At 43.1% G+C, this 20,280-nt stretch overlaps 1 protein-coding gene across 2 annotated transcripts; it reads right to left on the reverse strand.

Moving 5' to 3' along the window:
• Positions 1-846: 846 nt before the first annotated feature.
• On the reverse strand, positions 847-11,613 carry RBP3 (retinol binding protein 3). 2 transcript variants are annotated; one of them, XM_026050190.1, is made up of 5 exons: positions 8,566-11,613; positions 5,083-5,273; positions 3,697-3,839; positions 1,811-2,169; positions 847-1,562 (listed from the first exon to the last, which is right to left on the reverse strand). In XM_026050190.1, the coding sequence occupies exons 1-4, from the start codon at positions 11,611-11,613 to the stop codon at positions 1,841-1,843; spliced, it is 3,711 nt and encodes a 1,236-aa protein (XP_025905975.1). In that variant the 3' UTR covers positions 847-1,562; positions 1,811-1,840. The 2 variants fall into 2 exon arrangements, with proteins under 2 accessions (XP_025905975.1, XP_025905967.1); XM_026050182.1 differs by having other exon boundaries at positions 847-2,169.
• Positions 11,614-20,280: the final 8,667 nt, after the last annotated feature.

Raw genomic sequence — 20,280 nt, forward strand, 5'->3', positions numbered from 1 at the left:
AATCTAATCTTTACTGGATTAAATATCTTTAATATTCTTCATTTATATATCACTTTACACAAAATTCTTCATGAGCTTTAACCGAAATATTTTCTACAATATTGAGAAATTCAACTGATTACTGCATAAAAATCAGGGTATGAAAATGATTCAGTCAGCAGTCACACTGAGAGTAATTAGAAAGATGAACAAGTAGTAAAAAAGATGAAAAGTCTCTTTGATTGTTAAAATTGTCTACCTATAAATACTAAATAAGATGTAATCGTATGTTTAAACAAGCAAAAAGAAAAAAAAAAGGTTAGCAACATACAAACGAGCAAGCAAAGAATAATTGGTAACTACTGCAGCTCTAACGCTAAACCTAGAGGGAACAATTTCCTAATTTAGGTATCTTACAGTTTTGGGTTTTTTTTCCTCCAGAGAGATTGCAAATGTTGAGGTCCAATTTAGAGTTACATGTATTCAAGTGATTACAAATACAAATGTACAATCATGCTTTAAAAAAAGAAAAATAAAAAATGGGAGAATGCTGTGCATTAAATAGATGTGTGTCAAAAACACTGTCAGTTGTCCTGGAATAGACTGTCAATAATTAGGGNTTTTTTTTTTTTTTTTTTTTTTTTTTTTTAATCGAAGAGCAAATGATACTTCTCTGTTTTCTGTTTGTCTTTTGGACAGGGCAAAAAGCAACCTGTTTTTAACCTTAACTAAAAACATATGATTCTTGTCACTAACTGCTGAACTGAGCACTCTGTGACAGACTGAATGCACTGCCTTTCTCCTGCCCATTCCCCATCCCTCAGCAAGATGCTAGGGGAGAGGCAGAGAAGCATTTAAGAAATAGCAGGAGAYTGGAAAAGCCTAGGTTTTGGTACATCCAAATGATGAAATAGAAAGGTGATTTAAGTTAATTTCCAGTTTCTTAGTTAGATTCCAGTTTGGAAAGCATAATTTTCCAGCTGTTGTTAATTCTTCTTTCAGACATACAAAAGTGACTGTGTATATTTTCCAAAGGAGAAGAGGTCCSTTTTCACCTTTGCACACATGCTTTGGGGTTGTTGTTCGCGTGTTCAATACTGACAGCTCGGATTTTCTATAGAACCTAAGGAAATCTCTGTGTTTTAGAGTTAATCTTRAAAAACAGACACTGCCACAACTAACATTTATATCTGACTTCAGGAGAAGAATCCAGACACATCAGTGAATTTCCCAGGTCTCTCAACAATGTCCAGGAATATTTATATTCCTCAGAACAGGGTCAAAAAAMCAGCATGTTGAAGAGCAAGTTAGGAGCTAGTGACCATAGCAATTGAACTGAAGGTTCTCGTCTGGAGGGTTTGTGTTTTSGTAGATGCCTTGATGACAGGCAGCTGCAAAGACCTGAGCGACTTCAGGACTTCAGACTTCAGCAGTAGGTTGCTTACCTTCCTCTAAGATCTGTGTTGCTAGAAAACTCACACAAGAAATGAGACTCTGGTAGAGGCCTCCTTCAGCTGTTGTGAACTCAAATCCACTTCTGCTACTATCCATGTAAGTGCCGTTCCCAAGGCACATGAATTATTCTGGGTAGAAAAATTTACCTGTTGGAGCTGAGCCTGGCTGCAGCGAACAACCCATGATACACTGAGCCACAGAGATAAACACCTGCCCACCCCCTCGCACACATATGAACAGAGTGAGATTTTTTTTTGGATCTCAATTTTGCATCATCTAAATTATGGGTAAAACCTGCTCTGGGCTTCCAAACCCTTTATTGGCTCAGCCCGTGAGTGTCTAAGTGCTTTGAGCTTCATTGAAAATTACAGCCTACCTTTTTGTCTAGAAGCACCTCCCCATTGGGCTATCTAGAACTGTGCAGGTGAGCTCTGAACATCTCCTTTGCTTTGATGAGTGCTGTTTCTGCTGGTGCTTCCATGTGAGGTGGCACCCCTTTCCCTTCCCAAGAAGCACTTTCTGGAGAGATGACTGATCTGGAGGTGGGGATGGTGATGTACAAATTGCTACCATCTACTTCATATGTCTGTGGGGAATGGCAGCCACCACTGGTCTGTTCTCCAATGATGAAAGCTCTGCCCAGCCTCTTCATTATGTACACAAACTCCTCTGCAGCCCCAGCTGTCACAGCACTGGTGAGGATTATTAGTCCTTTCTGAGAGCCATATCTCTCCCCTGCAAGAAAAGACAGATAACGTCACAAAACACATGCATTTTCACAGATTTGTTTGCATAATGGAGCAAGAAAAGCCAAGACACAAAATATTTCATTCCCTACCTGCTATTAGCCCTGCTCTAGGAATGTGGATGTCAGTGCACAGCCTACAAACAAAGCAGGTAGCGCTTTGTGAAATTGTATTAGAGGATTCCCACAGGCTTGTTAAAGTCTATTAATAGAAGGGTTACTGAGCCTTCATCCCAAGCCTTTCAACAAACACTCCTTCATTATTGGTATCTCTGCCAAACTATTCTCTTCAAGAAATATTCTGACAAGAATCAGAGTTTCCTTGCATGTAATTTTCAATATATCAGAAAAACTTGGATACTTTTAAAGAGCTGAGAGTCTTTGAAAACATGGCCAATATGTTGGAAATAGGACCTGATCACTTGAAAACTAATTTTGAACTTCCTAAAAAGTCTAGTTCCTCAGGCAACTTACCACAGGACATCTAATTTTCATGTTAAACTGTCCGAGAGGGGCCGATATCATGGTAATTACTAATCACATCATCTTTGGTCATCTCATTTCACTGGAGATATAATATCCATTAAAAGATCCTCTTCACAGTAGATTATCTATCATGTAGTGCCAGATCCAGCTCCTTTGAAGTTGATACGAGTCTGGCTTTTCTCCTTGATAAGAACTGGAACGTGTCCATAATCGCACTCCCTAGCACAGTTCACCTCTAACTGCTTGGGAAAACACTTGGGTGCTGCAGCCTGACACAGAGGTGACCATCTCAGACTGCTCCAAGGAACTGCAGGAACCTCTGTGGCACCTCTTTTAGGCTGTCTTTGCATCAAGCAGGAAGAGAACTAAACCTGGGTTTAAGACTGCTTAGTGCTGCAAACGTGTTTTCTGAACGCTGAAGAGGTCTGTTTCTGAACACTGCAGTACTGCTTCAACTTACATGGGCAGCAGGCAGGAATAACACGTTGCAGAATGCTCCAAACTCGCTCAGAAGTGCAAAATTTATAGGCCTCCTCTTTTGTTCTTTCATTCTCTGCACAAGTTGAGTTACTGTGGATGTTTTCATCTATTGAAATAGTGTCTGATGGTTCACATGGCCAGGAATGAAGAACTACATATAAAACTATATAAGTACTGGAAGAGATTCTTTGTTACTAGGAATTTAAGMAGTATAGGATTAAATTTTAATGTTGACAGCTTTTAAAAGTTGCAAGTCATAATTGCTTTACATTGTAATCAGCTAAACTTTTGAGGCCAGTTTACAAACAGCAGTGCCTAAAACATCTCCTTCCTAGSAGCCATAAACTGAGATTTAGTTATATCCCCCAGGGCCATATATAAGCTGGAGATTTTTGTTTTTACACTTTCTGCACAAATTGAACTAATAGTGGCAAGTGCTTTCATCAAGTCAGCTGTAGTGTCTAATGGCTCACTCTGAAATGCACAAGCAGGTGCATTKCACATTTCAACACATGAAATTAGAAGCTATTCTTAAAAGAAACTAGTTTTACCTTTGAGCTGTGGCTGTGTCCATATTTCCTTAATTGAGTCACCAGGTCTGCTGTAAACTTTGTCCAAGAGAACTCGCTGTCCTTCATCAAAAAAGTATGAGCATAGGACTGCTATGGAAGTGGTGGAGCCACCAATATTATACCTTTTCAAAAATAAAGAAATATTAGGAAACAAAAATTACAGCAGATAGTAAATCTCCCTTCCAACTTTCTTCCTTAATAGCTGCGATGAAAGTGCATATGGGTACATTTGAATATATTTACAGAGGGCAGTCTCCCTTTGCCACACTTGCACCTTTATCAGARAAACAAAACCCCATCTAAGAACCTGGGACTGGAATTGCCCACAATTGACTAGGATCTGTGGAACTGACAAGAGTTCTTATTTCATGCTGCATTTCATTTCTTTTTGTGTCTAAGGATTGCTTTAGACACTTCATTTAGGACAGTCATGATTGAAAAATTTTGTTGCAGTTTAATTACCTAACAGTCTTTGAAGATTCAAGTCAACTAAAGTGASCAAGTGTCATTAGAGAACCCTCTGCTATGAATATGCACAATGGAACACCAGATTATCTTTTGTGTGTGTCATTTCCAACGCAGAGCTCTTACGGCACTGGAAGCATCCATACTCTGCTTGTTAGCAGAAGATAGCACAGGGTTCTTCTTCTACAGATGAAGTTCCTTCACCTTCATGAAATGATGTAAAGAATCCAGGAGAGGCCTYTGTCTGTCCCAAAGAGTGAAATGCTGCTCTTCACTCTGCAGCACATGGGAGCTGCGTGCTGCATGACTGCCGGATGGGGTCAAGAACTTGAAGAGTTCTAACATACTTTTTAAAAGGCAGGAGCTCAATAAGGTTTATCCTTGGGACCCCATGTACCCTCAGCTACAGCGAGGGCCAACCTGGGGCACCTGGCGGGGTCATAGCGATACAAACTATGTAGCCAGAGTGAAGGTAGGCAGCAAAAGGACAGAGCAGCTGCTTGCGCTGACATGCACATCTCATATGGTCTTAAGTTACTAAGTCTACAAGTTTTTGAAGGAAAAACAAATGTCAAATACCGCCTTTACTATGAACAACAGTTTAGAAGCTTTTTTAGATTATCAGACTTGTGGTCAACAGATGTGAGGTTCAGGATTTTGTTCTGCAACATATTCCCTAGATTTACCTATTTTGTTCTAAACATCTCAAGTCATGGTACAATTTCTCTTGAGCTACGTTTCCCKGCTGTTAGTGTTTTCCTTGACAGTTTTCCTTTTTTGCCTTTAATCCCAGCAACATTCGCTTGTAAACTGGACAGCAAACCATGTAAGGCTAATTCACTGTTACAAATAAAACGCTATTTTAAAAGAACCTTGGTTATTTGCCATTCAAAGGTTTACCTCAAGTCTATGATCAGCGCATCTGTGTGAACAATTTTCTTCCAAACATGCTCCACCAGTAGGTTGGACACCTGGATTAAAAGTTCATAGTCTCCAAACATATCGAACCTCAGATAGCCAATGTTGTCTTCAAAGACATTCGTGTGGAACGAAAATTTAATCAGATCTTCAAATGCTTCTGGGGAAGGAATCTGCAATAGTTCAGAAAAACAAAACAAACCATTTGTTGGCACAGATAGCTCGGCACAAGATTTGAAAGGAATCACATGGGTCAAGTTTAGTCTAGGTGGGACATATGTTAGAAATGTGAGCAGGTTTTACAAATATGACATAGTGATCACATTTTTTTTGCCTTTTAGACTGTGTTTATGTCAGCTGCTGTGACACAAAATAAGACCTAGTACAGGCTGCAYCATTCGCATGCTCAGAACCTGGATCAGAATCTCCCCCACTCACACTCCACTACCACCCCAGGCCTGCCCCCCAAGCTTACTTACTTCCTTTGGCAGTTCTCTTTAAATAAGTCACTTCAGGTTTTCATAATCTCTTGATGAGCCTCAGCTGATGAACAGCTGTTGGTTACAGGTGAGACTGTCCCCAGCCCCCATTAATGAGCCAGTCCCTGGGCCCAGAGGAGCCTCACGTGTCAGGCATGTGCTGGCCACGTGTTRCAGCTCCTACATGGTGGCCACGTGCCTGGAATCTCACATGTTCAGCTGCGATCAACTATATTTTGTTTATCTGGATCTTATTAAACTGCAGAGTCTTGGGGTTTTTTTTCTTTCTTTAATAGTAATGTGTAGCCAACTAATAAAGTTATCCCAGTAACCCCTATACACATCGTCTCTCCATCTCAAGGAGGATCAACTACAACTAGAAACAAAAACCAAACGTGATCAGCACAGTAACATTTTCCTTTTCTGTACCAAGTGCAAGAGCAAGTGTGAACTGCAAAAGGTCAATGCCTGTAGAAGATATTTTCGAGGCTGGCATAAATGTGTATGGTTCCACTGCCTTCTGTGTATTTATGCTGATAGAAATCAGCACTGGACCGGCCTATAACATTTTCTGCTCACTTGTCTGCAGCTGATACACCGTATGTATCAATGAGATTTTTCTGTCTTGACACTTTGGCCATTTTGATTTCACTCATTAATGAAGGGACGTAAGGAAACGCCACTCATTTCTAGCGAAGTGTTTGCAACTCTACTGTCTCTGATAGCAGGGATAATACTCCAGTATACAACTATAACATTTGTCTGGGGAACAGGAGACTTCTGATTCAAAGTGATTTCTCTTTATAAATCCCCTTTTTATCTTTTGCTAGTGATGTGTAGCGCCATGAAGAGAGACACTGTTCATCATTTTCAGCTGCATGACCCAAACATCAAGAGAAAAATTCCCTTAGGTGTTAAGATTGCATTAAAAGTCTGTAGGCAGCATCAGGGGCCTGGAGAGTCCCTCGGGGATACTCTTGTCACTTGAGACTGACATACCACATTTGCCCAAATCGGGCAGCAGTTCTTCCATCGCTTATCTATAGTGCTGTGATAAACATTAACGCAAACGTTTCAGTGTGGAAAGCGATGGTATTACTGGAGGGAGAGAGAGGCAGGCAGAAGCAGCAGCAGCAGGGATTATTGGACTAGGCAACAGCAAGTTTACAGAACTCTGCCTTAGAAACAAAAGGCTGCTTTCAGAATGACAAGCAGCGTGTACAGGATTAGCCTCTGGGAAGTCTGACTTTAGAAAGCAACATTTATGCAGCAGAAAACTCCAGCTAGCATTGACCTTGCTCCCGTCACAGAGGAGACACATCCACTCTCCTGTACAACGCTTCAGCAGCGATTCCACTGTAGCAAATGCAAAAGTGTACATGCATTTCAATTGTCTGTCTCCCATGTCCCATCCCATCCTCCTTGCAGTTATTCATCATCACTTTCATTTAATTGGGTTGGGTCTGCTTCTCTGTCAAGGTCATTATCAAGCAAATCCCACTGCCAAGGCTTGGGGTTGCTTGCAAGGTTGGCAGAGCAAGAGGAAAGCTAGCTCTACTGCGATAATAAATGTGCATAAATGTGATGTGGACTAAACCAGCCACTATGTCAAAGTATAGGATGGTTAAAAAAAAAAWATGTATTCAAAATGGATGACTGATTTGCCTAGAGAGAAAATACAGTGTATCATTACTGATGTGTTGCCAATAACTTAGCAGGGATCTCTGTCTGAAACCTCTTTTGGTGAAGTTTTCTAATCTCAACAAATGTAGGAGGGAAAGAGAGTGATGGAATAGGAAAATCCTTTAGTTAATTATTTCCATTTAAGCACATTTTAAGCTTAGACCTGAAAATAGGGCTAAAGTCTCCAGGATAACAAACCTGAAAAAAGGCCCTCTCTTGGAAATGCTTAGACCTTTTTCTTGACCTTAATGTTGGAGATMATGCCACAAAGGTCATGTCCACTTTAAATCATGCATGCTAAAAAGTTCAAAGAGTGGAARCCCACTGATTTCCTCCCCTAGGAAACATTTAATAGTTACCTGACACTTGGTACAATCTGGCTCATTGCAAAGGCAAATTCATGCTCTTCAAAAGCAATTTTATGAGTCTCTGGGGTAAGAAATCTCYGATAGCCATGCAAGAGCAGCAGCCAAAAAGGAGCTAGCTCCATCCAAGGCAGGGATCAGGTTATCCTAACCCTCTGTTTAATTTGAAGGTGAAATTTTAACAAGTGCTCCTGGGAGCTCCTTCCAGCACAACAATGAACAAGAAAGCTTGCCAAGGCAGACCAGCGTGCAAATATTCTCTGAACAAAGCACAGACTGTTACACAAACTGCACAACACAGCGGGAGGCGGGTTATTAAAAATCAGTTTCTCCCTGGGGGTCACCCAACTTCCACTCAGGTACTTAGGCCAACAGATGCTGACCAAGAGCCTGATGAGACGTAGCAGCTTTCTGTTGTCAGTACCAAAGGAGCTGCTTGTTTTTCAGGTATAATAGAATTAGTAGGCAGGCATGCCAATTTTATATATAAAAAATCCATTTAAAAGTATGTGGTTGATTTTTTGTCAAATCTGGTTCAACTCTTTTTYCCCCCCCAAATTACAAACTCAGTAGCAGTGGGTTTCTGCACTAATTTACTGAAAAGCCATAGTACGGAAAGAGAGGGGATTGCAGGGATAATAAACATCTTCCTTGTAACAGTGAAGCCCTGCATCAGAATCTTTGCTTGTGACAGATGGCTGCTGAGAGAGCCTCACAGCCTGAAGTATCCCTAAAATACATGCATTCAGAGTGACCATCCGCAAGCTACTCCCTATTCTGACTTGCCCAAGGGTCCAACGGAGGTCAGTTTCCAAAACCAAGTGTATGCAACTAAACCATGGTGGTTTGATGATATGGAACTGAGGTTTGGTGAGATACCTAGCTCAGTGCTCCCATTCTAGCTGGCATCACTATAACTGGGTAGGARGGAACCCTACCTGTTTTGGCATGATCCCTGGGACGCTGTCCTTGGCGTGTTCAGGGATGTAGAGCATTTTCAGGTGCTCATCATCAGAGAGAGCTTGCAAGTCAGCAGTCACCTTCCTGGCCAGCTCCTCTTTTGAGTTAATTCTTTTATAACTGTCTTTATTAGTGAGCTCAGCAAGCTTGGATGCTATCACAGTCCCAACGTCCACAAAAGCATAATTGTCTGCTACGAGCTTCCCCACGGTCTGTAACATTTGTGGCACCTGGGCTCGCAGGTTGGCGATGTGCTGAGCTGCAGCCATGGCTTCGCTTGCCTGCATGGTGATGTGCGGCTCCACCCCGGACACGCTCCACACTTTGCCRGTGACCGGGCTCAGTACCACTTGGCTGGGGATGGAGGCATACAGGGAGCTGTTGCCCACACGATAAATGCCCACTGAGAGGGAACCACCCACTGTGGGCTCACCAATAACTGTGGCCCGGTGTAGATCCTTCATAGATCGAGTGAAAGCTTCAGCTGCTGAGCCACTCATATGGCTTATGAGGATGTAGATGTCCTTGAAGGATCCGTATCTCTTGCCAGAGACTTGAGGGAGAGTCCACACCTCTGTGCTGTGGGAGGTACTCCGATCAAAAACAGTGTAGAGGTGTTGCCGAGGCTCAGGCTCAAAGAAGTAGGAGCAAAAGATTGGGATGGCAGTAGAATAACCCCCCGTGTTGTACCTCATGTCAATGATCATAGCATCCGTGTCCACCAGTTTGTTCCATACCATCTGCACCAGCTGGGGCCCAATGGCCTTCACTGTTTCTGCTTCAGCCATCATATCGAAGCGAAGGTATCCCAAGTTGCCTGGCAATACGTCTATTTTGAAGAGAGCCTCAATGATATAGCTCAGCTCCTCAGGGCTGGGAATCAGATTGGGCAGCTGTTCTTCTGGGGTTGGTTCCACATGGCTATGGAAGATGTGAAGCCGATGGTCCCCCGAGGCCTCCTGCAAGTCACTGGTGAGTTGGGAAGCCAATGTCTCAAAGTCTACAGCTGACCGATATCCTCCATGGGCCTGTTTAGCGCTGAGCATAACACTTGCCTTCCCAGCCACTTCTGGAATGGCATAGTGCTCCTCAAGGAGTTGCCCAATAACCTCCACAAGCACCCCCATAATCCTGTGGAAAGTTAGCACCTCTTCAGCCTTCTGCAGTGCATCCTCAGCCAATACTATAGCGTCAGGCACAACTCCCCCACCCATCCAGCTTTCCCCATGGTTGTCGATGAAGGTGATGACAGGTACCGTGACGGTCAGGCCACGAGCTATTCCCTGCCCCGGCTGCAGCAGCGGGAAGGTGCGGGTGTGTGAAAGGCTGCCTGCGGTGATCTCGCCGATCAGTGTAGCACGGCCCAGGGACTGCATGAGATAAGCAAACTCCTCAGCAGCTGTAGCAGTGTGGTGGCTGGTGAGCAGGTAGATGCCACGCTGAGCCCCATAGGGCTGGCCCAGCAGTTCCGCCTGGCTGTTGTGTTCCTGTGTGTGGTTGGTGCTCCTGTCATAGGTTGTGAAGAGGTGGACAGGGCCAGCAGCAGGATCTTGGAAATAGGAGAGTAGCAAAGGCACAGCAGAAGAGGATGGGCCCCCAGGGTTGTAGCGTAGGTCAATGATCAGGTTTTCTGTATTTTGGAGTGGCTCCCAGACTTTGTGCACAATGTAGGGTCCCAGCTTAGCCAGCACAGAAACATCAGCAAACTCATCAAAGCGCATGTAGCCCACGTTTCCTGCCAACACTGACACCTTGAAGACGGTATCCACCAAGGCATGCAGAAGCTGCTCGTTGTTGGGCAGGTTGGCTGCCATTGCAATTGGCTTTTCAGTAGGAGGACTAACAGCTTCACCAGGCATCATGACTCGAACCACCAGGCGAGGATCCTCAGATAAGGTCTGCATCTCAGTGTTGAGCTTGGTGGCCAGGTCCTCTGCTGACTGCACTGAAGAGAAGTCAAAGGTGCTAAGGTGATGCAGAAGTCCAGGCACCCGCTCCACTAAACTGTAATTGCCCTTTAATATGCCTGTGAGTCGGCTCAGGGTGCCAGGCACTGCTCTGCGAACTGCCAGGATATCTAGGGATTTCTGCAAGGCTTGGTCTGCCTCAGTGGCCACACAAGGCATCACCCCACTCACTTCCCAGCTCTGCCCACCTCCACTCAGGGGACTCACAGATCGTGACACAGGAACCATTAGGTAGAAATCAGAAGGGCCAATACGCAACTTCTGAATGTCCAGTGAGCCCCCAGCTGTTTTTTCCCCAACAGTGATAGCCCTGTGCATGTGCTTGAGGATGTAAGCCACGTCTTCAGCCACTCCTGTGGTATGGCGACTGATCAAAACGATGACATCCTTGTCTTTGCTGTACCTCTCTCCCAGGACCTTTGGCAGTGTCCATATCTCTGTGGTGGTGTTGGAAGGTCGATTATATACAGTCTCAATGTGCAGCATCTTGTCTGCTTCATGCAAGTACGAGATGATGAAGGGAAGACCAGAAATCTGTCCTCCAGTGCTATGACGAAGATCTATAACCAATGCAGAGGTGTCTATTAGTGTCTTCCAAACCTTGTCCACCAGAAAAGCACCAACCTTCTGCACAACTTCTTGGCYTATGATATAATCAATCCTCAGGTAGCCAACATTGCCCTCCAGCTTGTCATACATGACTACATGCTCAATAAGACTCAGGAGCTGTTCACGAGTAGGAGATGCCTCAGATACTTCTTTGGGAGCTGCATGAGGCGATGGCTCATAGGAGATCACCAGTCTTGGGTCATTTAGAGCACCTTGCACTCCAGCTGTTAAGACACCGGCCAGCATTTTGGGATCTGAGATATCCAGGATCTCGCCACTCTTGATGGCTTGTTCAATGGCTTCTTGCATCCCCACCAGGTTTTCGGGATAGCAGTAGTTATCCAGAAGGACTTTAGCCATGTCCAGCACTAGAGTTGGCTGAAAGATTTCCTTGGCAGATACGCTGCATGCGATCAGGGTTGAAAACAGGAAGAAATGCATCCTGATCATTTTGGATCCTGTGGAATAGAAAGTAAATTGTATATAGGAAAGAAGTCAGAAGTCCTTATTGATCAAGATGAACATAGCTGCAGASCTGACTCTCTCTGTGAATCCCACTGAAATCCCAGCATCGAATCCAAGTGCACTGAAGAGATAAAAAATCCCTTATCTGCATTAAACCTTTAATCTCATTAAAATGGAGTGCATCAGCCAAAGTGCACCAATAGATGAAGTTCAGCTTCGCATTACTTTACAACCCTCTTATGAAACAATAATCAACTTCAGTTATCAAGGTGATACTTTCTGGCATTTAACTCTTTTTAATAGGTACCTCATTGCCTGCTATGAACTTGTCTTGGTTTATCCTGACAGTGTGTTGCTTAAATGCACTATTGTYTGATTTTAACCAAAATTGGAGGAGCAGTCACTTAGTCTTTTACGTTATTTGTAGAAAACTATTAGCAGGAGATTCTTCTGTAACTGAGTTGTATCCGTTTTTAATGATTTTTCAAATGCCATTTACAATACAACGTCTTTGCAGTCCGTGGACTGCAAAGGGTTGCTCTCACATTTTATAACTAAAGGCTCCAAACAAGAAACTCCAGACATTTGGAACAGCTCATAAAATCCAAGGTAATGACAGCCTGTTAATTTCCATGCTGAGAATTGCCAGCATTTTAAACAGGACTTTGAAATCCATTTGCCTCAACATAATACAGCTAAATCTGAGGTGACTTTAATCTTCATAATTTGCACTCAATTAGGATTTACTCGTAATACCATTGAGTAACATATGGTCATGTCTGATGACAGCTCCCAGCCAATAGACTTTAGGCTCAATATACCAAAATAGAACGTGGGGGGTGTGTGTGGGGGGGTTCTTCTGCCCGCAATGTATTTGAGACTCCATTGTATTAAGAGTTTGAAAGAGGATCAGTAAATGTGGGATGCAGCTGCAGGCTGCACCCATGTGAATCGACAGCATCCAGCACTCCCGTAGGACAGGCCAAAGTCACCCACGGGCAGATTCTGGCTTTGTTTCAAACGAGCTRCTCCCTCAGTCAGTCTGCTTGCTGGGGGGAGCTGCAAGAGGGCCAAGGCAATCTATGAAGCGTGTGCTTATATGTTGCTTTCACTTGTTTCTGCATGCAAATACATGCGGAATGGAGAGCCTAAAGGTGGTCTAAGCTGGCTGGGCACACTCTGTTGGTGTCACTGAGTGAGGCCTGAAATATAAATAAGCTGCTCCCATGAAAAAAGTTCTRTGCACTTCTTTCTCTGCGTCATTCAGCAGGAGCAGCTAAGGGTTTTCAAGAAGCTCCCTTCTTTAGCATGTCTGTATAGGATTAGCATAGTCCATATACACAGGTGCTATTTTATTCTATGGTTAAGGTGTATCTGTGTACATGTAAATGTACAAAGGATAAAAAATCAAACATACTCTCACATATTTTGTTTTCTATGCAGACAATCTCAACCACCATTGAAGTCTTCTGAGGAGAGAACTATTTGAGAACTATTTGTAATTTTTGTTTTTCAGAACAATCCATTGTTGCTGAACTACCCAAAAAAAGAAACATCAAGTAGACCATAAAACAGGTAGGGAAATTATATAGAGAACAATTATTCGACAAATTTTCAAACATCACAACTGAAGGAACGCAATGAAATTGTTAGATAGCAGAGGGATTTTTTTGTTTCATTTTTGTATTTTTTAAAGGAAGCATTTTTCATAAGCTACATAATTAATTGCTTAAACTTTTTGCTACAGCACTTGTGGGTACCAAAAGTACAAAGGTGAAAAAATTGTTTGGACAAATTAATGGAGGATAGATTCATTCATGATCTCAGATTAGATGCAGTCTCAGTCTTAGTGAGTTCCTGAGTGGATGGCAGCCAGAGCTGGAATGTTACGCTGCAGGAAGGACCAGTTTATACTTAGGCTTTTACTTTCCAGGGCATCTCTGCTGGTTACTGTCGGAGATAAAACTCCTTTCTTGGGAAAGCCTAACCCAAGATTTGCCCTAAAACCCTTCTTACATTTTATRCAAGATTTTTTGCTTTTATGCTTTCCTTTTTTTTTTTTTTTTTTCCTGTTCAATTACCCATCATATCCTGCAGTAAGTGAATTCACTGAACCTTGGCACATGTTCAGAAATCAACCAATATCCTGGAGCTTCAAAGACATTTGCTAATGTTGAGGTAAACTTATGGTTTAGTCTTTTCACCTGCAAATTCACTACTAAGAGACTGAAATACTGTGAGAAAGTCTCTATATTTTCAGTCTGGGGGAGGGCAGCTCAAAGTTTCCACTGTTGAACACAAAGATCGACATCCAATTTCTTATKCTTTCATAGGTTTCTTGCATGACTGACAGCAAAACTGCTTGGTCTCCAATTGCCTCAGTTTCATCACTTCTAAACTCAGCACAACTCAGCACAGCTCAGCACAACTCAGTCCTAGGGCAAGTCCTACATCTAGAAGACTCTAATGTGCAGCATACTAAAATGCTGGGAGTCAGGAAACAGCTAAGAGCAGAAAGAAAGCAGATACAGTATGTCTATAGTCATGCAGAAAATCTGTTCTCATCAGCATAAGGTTTTCAGGACTTCACTGTTTCCTTATTCAAGACTTTGGCTCTTTGGCTATGAACACACTGCACACAGGCTTAGGTTATCATGACAGAAGCACTCCAAGATGTGCCAACCTAAATCACAGATAATCTGTACAGTGCTGAATATAAGCGCTGGAGGCCTCATGAGCAATTTAAACAGTTTAGCCTTTTGTGCTGCTTCCATTTTGCTCACAAAATTCTGGGCCTGTGGTATTTATCCAAAGTGATAGGAATTCTGATTTTTTAYATGATGATTCCCACATCTGTGCATGATGACTGTGTTGGTTTTGTGCTAAAGAAAAAATCCAACAGAGGAAAGAACAATTACATTTTTCTAAAAATCCACTGGAGGAAAGACTGCTCTGTCACTAAAGCTGTAAAAGGTGGTAAAGGTATCACCTGTAAAAAAACAAAAGAAAACAAACAAACAAAAACCTTAAAAAATGTAGCTACTTTTTTTTTTTTTGTCAAGGAAGAGAACAAGCATACAGCAAAAATTGTTGCTGACAATGCATTCATCTGGACATTATGTCTGAGATTTTCCGTGTGCCTGACAGGGAGGGAGTTTCAGGATTCTCTGCTGCTTCCTCTCATTGTGGGGACTGTGCCCGTGTGCCATATCCATCACAGAGCTAATTCCAGGGCTTTGGCATCACCTTGAATTGCTCTTCTGGCTTGCTTTCTGCAGAGAATCATCTGACATTGCAGGGCACACGTAACTGGAACAAAAACTCTCTAGCAGAAGAGAATTGTCCAGAAGAAGCTGCTCTTTCATCTAAAAGATTTATTGCCAGAGCTGCATTAATTAATTTTGCTCCCATTCCTGGTATGGCCAAGAGAGAAGACAAGGTCTCAGGAGACCTGAGATGTGTTTCTAGCTTTGCCACTACAATATTGAAATTAATTTGGGCACATTGATTTCTGTTGCTTTCCTGCCTGTTGCTCTCTCATTTGTTTATTTGATAAAGTTTTTGTAAAGTTTTTAGTACAGAGAATTCCCATACCCTGCCTTTACTTCCATGCTCAGATAGTCTCTACGTGCTGCAACTATAGGAATAATTGCTCAGTTCAATCAGTTCAATAAATAAGATATTGTACTTCATAGAGCCCCTACTCTGTGCATTTACTAAGGCTTCTGGAATAAAACATTATGTGTTGTAATTGTATAATTAATGCATACAGTCAAGAGGAGGAGGATGCTCAGACAATTTTAGTTCTGACATTTCATATTCTCTCATTGTTTAACTTTGTAGCCTCAACTCACTATTAGTATTTTTTTCTGTTTTGACATCTTTAAATTAACTTTAAAGGGAAGATACACATTAAATAATATTGCAATTATGAAAAACAAAGCATGATGCCAAAAAATTATGTATATGATCTAAAACAATGAAGTACAAACGTGCAAACATAACAGAGTTAGCTATTTTGCCTGCTGGGTTGGGGGCTGGGTTATTTCGTGGTTCCTCTTTTCTTGTTCTTATTTCTTTCTTCCTTTTATTCCTGCTGGTGCTGGAGGAAAGCATGGCCATGAGCCATGGAGCAGGGTCACAGAATGGATCCATTGTGACAGGAATCAGGAAAAAGAGTACAAAAATCCATGTCCCTAAGAATATGTCAGGATGGATCTCTATTTCTGTCTGTCTGTCAAGTAGCTTTAAGCACACACCTTTCTATTGCAGGAACATAATGACATTGCACTTTTACAGAGTATTTACAGTACTTTCTCTTTTAATCCTTCAGTACCTAAAGCAGACCTATRTTTATATCAAAATGTTTACAAAGTATGGGGATAATGGTGGAAATAATATTAAATGACTTATCTTTAAAACTGGAGAAATTCACACTTTCTAGGCTTGAAGATAGAAACTTTTTGCTATTTAAGTTGCAACAAATCTTATTTTATTTTTTAAGAGGAAAGGCCCTCTTTTTCACTGTATTACACTCTGCCACTTCGTGCCTTTAGACAAGTTAATATAACTTGAAAACAACAGAGGATTTTTCAAATTAGTTCAGTTTAAAATTRCTATGAAAAGGATGTTAACATTCACCTCATTTCACTGTGAAGGTAAAAGGCACAGATTTTTAATCAGGGTATGTGCCAGACAATTTCCTTTTGTATCTAAATAAGCGCTATTTATCTACTGTTAAATGCATTACTTGCTTTTTCTTTTTTTTTTTTTTTCTATCACTTAAAGAAGCATTTGAACAGAAGTACAATGCTCTTTTTCAAAGTTACATTTTCTAGGGTTTTAAAATCATGAAATAGTCCTTTCTTGCCAAAATGTGATGATGTAAAATCAAGAGATTAAAAATATATTTTTTTCTAACATATATTGTGCATTGTATCATGTTCTAAAGATGTTTGTATCAGAATGGCAGGAAAGTAGCTGTGATTCTTACAGAGCTAGTATTCTGGGTATATTTGAGAAATTTACCCAGAATTATAATTAGTTCTAGCCAGGAAAAGCCAAAATACGACAACACTTCACAGCTCAATATATTCCTCAGATTCAAAAACATTTTCTCCCTCATGTCTCTTGCTATTGCATTTGGTCACTAGCACACACGAATAAACCTGTTTTCACAATATAAAAGTAAAATAAATGCTTTTTCCAACATTCATGACTTTAAAACTAGAATAATGGAATAGTATTTTTCCACACTGGATCTCTTCAATGGTCTGCGATTTCTCGTGCCTTGAATCCAATGGGATCTACACCATTCAGTTTTACCTTTGCAGTTCTTCATATTTGATAGTGCTGTGAGAGACTCCTTTTTCACACGGTGTGGATACTTCAAGTGTTCGAGAATGTCTCTGTGTTTTCTTGTTATACATAACTTTTATTTTTCTCAAATACACTGTTTTATGTAAAGTCTGTTCACTGAACCCTCAGTATTCAGAATGTAACTCTAAAGTCAATTCTGATTTCTAATATACTCCAACCCAAAGTCTGATTTTCATCTTAGTTTCGAGTTTTTATTGTTCATAAAATTTATGTTCCTTTAAAATCTATCCACACGTATTTCATTTTCTCATTTCCTGTGCATTTGAACTTCTCTCATATGTAGGAAAGAGCAATTTTCTTTCCTCTTTCCCACACTAGTCTGTATGCACAGTCTGCATTTCACTACTCACAGGTTCAAAAGCTTCCACAAYAGTGGATTTAAATATTCTGCAACTCCTCCTGCACTACTGCTGTCACCGTGGGTAGGGGATCTCTCACCAGGGTCAGAAAGACCAATTTGAGCACTGATAAAGTGCAGTAGCAAGAAGCCTATCTGAAGGTGGCAGCAAAAGTAGGGTTTTTTCCATACTGGAAACRATTTTTGAGTTCATACACTGTATGAGCAGGATAATGGTGAAATCTGKAAGCAAAGTACTCCTGGATTTTAAATAGCCTCTTAATGCAACTATTTTTAAAATTATGTTTAAGAAWTAGAAATCAACAAGTTAAATAAATATGTAGAGCCACGGCACCAAATTAAATGCCAGAAATGAGGCAGTGATATRAATTCATCACCAGATGGATGAAAGGTTCAGTCACTTCTGAGAAAAGATCAGGTGGGCTCCTAAACACCAAGAGGCAGGGTTTGTTAGCTCAAGCACAGGACTCTGCTAATGAAAAATTTAATATTTCCAGGACTCGGTAAGTATTTCTAGACAAACCTCCACTGCCTTTTATAGATGACAAGTCTGGGTCAGGGCTACCTCACGGCTGTCTGCACTGAGCAGGGCTGGATTGCATTGGTATGGCCTAAGTCTGTCTCTTTGGTCTTGCTCTTCCAGCATTTGGCACAAAGGGAACCTTGTCCCGGTCCAGGCTTTCTAGCCCCCTTGGTAATACAAATAATGAACAGTAACATCTCCTTTGGATTGATTTATAACACACAGGCTAAAAGAAGTCACGTTAGGTCTTTTCCAGCAAAATCACCAGTATACTAGAGACAATCTCTAGCCCATACACTAGCTGTGTATGGTGAGATTGTCCCCAAGGCTTTTAGTTCTTATTTCTACAAAACTGTCAAAAACTTTCAAAACTTAAAAAAAAAAAAAGCTATCCATTTTATGAAAATGAAAATGGCACTGAAAATGAATACTTTAATGATTACATTTTATGAGAAAAACTTTAAACCAAAATGTGTTGAATTTTGATTTTTTTCATTAATATTCTTTTTTTTATCTTTCCTTCCCTTTTTCTCCTTTCCTTTCCCCTTTCCTTTTCTTTCTTTTTTTACAGTGACAAAAAAAAAAAAGAGAAAATGATTTACATTTTTATTGAAAAATGGTGGGCAAGAGTGGAAAAGGTATATTCCATTTCTGAAACCGCTCTGATTTCAGCCAGGATTCGTGGTACAATCGTAGCAGCTGGGAAGTCTTTGCAGCTTGCAGAATGCAGAAGAATGCAGCTGTAATCAGCTCCCAAGGAACAGCTCTGCTAAGCACTGGAACTGCCTTATTCTAGGTATGCAAAAGATCTTGGAGGGCTTTGGGTAAATGCATTGCAGCTATCCAGACTGAAGTAATTTAGGCACATAGTTTTGAATTTTGGCAAGTAATTTTTCAGCAGAAAGGGCCTATTAAGTCTTTATTGATGTGTGGCCCTTGCCAAGCTGGGATATGATGTGCTTGTGTTATATTGCTGCTATCCCCTAGATCCTGCATTGCTGGTCGACCTACCCGATTGATCAGCACTGGGCACCAGAGTGAGCCAGCAATAAACAGGAGTTTATAATAACTCCTGCATGGAGTGGTCTCCTTCCCTAAGCGCATTATTAGAAACAAGGGGAATTGCAGTAACTCACTGCAACCTCGTTCAGCGGCCAGGCCCAACGCCTGCAAACGGCTGCCGACAATGTGCTGCCCGTTGAGCACAACCTGGCTGGCTCCAAGGCCAGCTTGAGCATGTCCTGGTGCTGGGCTCTGCTCTGCCAACGTGGGGGAAAGGACGTGGGTGAAGAGGAGCCGCCAGCGGCACCTCAGTCGCGCTCATTGGCAGGGCCCTTGGGGAGCTCTCCTGCGGGGAGGCTGCTGCCACCGGGAGGCTGCTCATGCGTCCAACATGCCTGGCAGTGGCTCCGGAGGCCTGGGCTGCGTGGCACAGTCAGGCAGGCCCGCAAGGACAGGCTGCCGTGGCAGGATGGCCATTGGTGAGTGACACTGGGCATGGAAAGTGGGAGAGGGACAGAGGGGCCAGGGCTTGCGCACCCGTGAGGCCAGGGGCATTTACTTCAAAATGGGGTTGCCTTAAAAGTGAYGGGGCTTCGTTCTGCTGCTGGCCTCGAAAAGATGAGTCAGCTGCAGTAAATGGGCCTGGCGCAACGGTACTGCTGAGGTTGTACCTGAGCAAAGGCGAYCTCAGGAAACCCTTTCCCTGGTTATTTTTATCGCTCTGAACAGTTCTTGCCAGCCTCCACATATAATATGTGGGCTAGTCACTCCCTCCCCGCATCTACCCCAGAACTGTGTGGCAGGGGCTGAAATCCCTCGCAACGGCCGGGGGCGCAGGGCACGTGGGAAGCCTCAGGGGAGCGCGCGGGGACGAGCAGAGCTCCCGCGAAGCCGCGGGGAAGGCGGCGGCGGCAGGGGGCGCCGCGCGGGCCCCACAGGGGGCGCTACACCTGCCGCACAGGGGGCGCCGCGCGGGCTGCACACGGGGCTCTGGCTGCACACGGGGCGCCGCGCGGGCTGCACACGAGGCGCTGCACCTGCCGCACACGGGGCGCCGCGCGGGCTGCACACGAGGCGCTGCACCTGCCGCACACGGGGCGCCGCGCGGGCTGCACACGGGACGAGGGCTGCACACGGGGCGCCGCGCGGGCTGCACACGGCGCGCGGGCTGCACACGGGGTGCTGCACTCGCCCCATAGGGGGCGCCGCGCGGGCTGCACGCGAGGTGTCGGCTGCACGCGAGGCACCGGCTGCACGCGAGGCACCGGCCGAGGCAGGGTGTGTGCAGGCAGTCAAGGTGTCTGCACGCAGTAAGGGAGTGCATGGAGGCTCCACTCCGCAGCCAGGGATGGCATGGAGGCTGCATGCAGCCGGAGATGGTGCCGAGAGA

This window comes from Nothoprocta perdicaria, unplaced genomic scaffold, assembly GCF_003342845.1.
Source record: "Nothoprocta perdicaria isolate Ctin4 unplaced genomic scaffold, notPer1 scaffold_110, whole genome shotgun sequence".
Taxonomy (NCBI): Eukaryota; Metazoa; Chordata; class Aves; order Tinamiformes; family Tinamidae; genus Nothoprocta; species Nothoprocta perdicaria.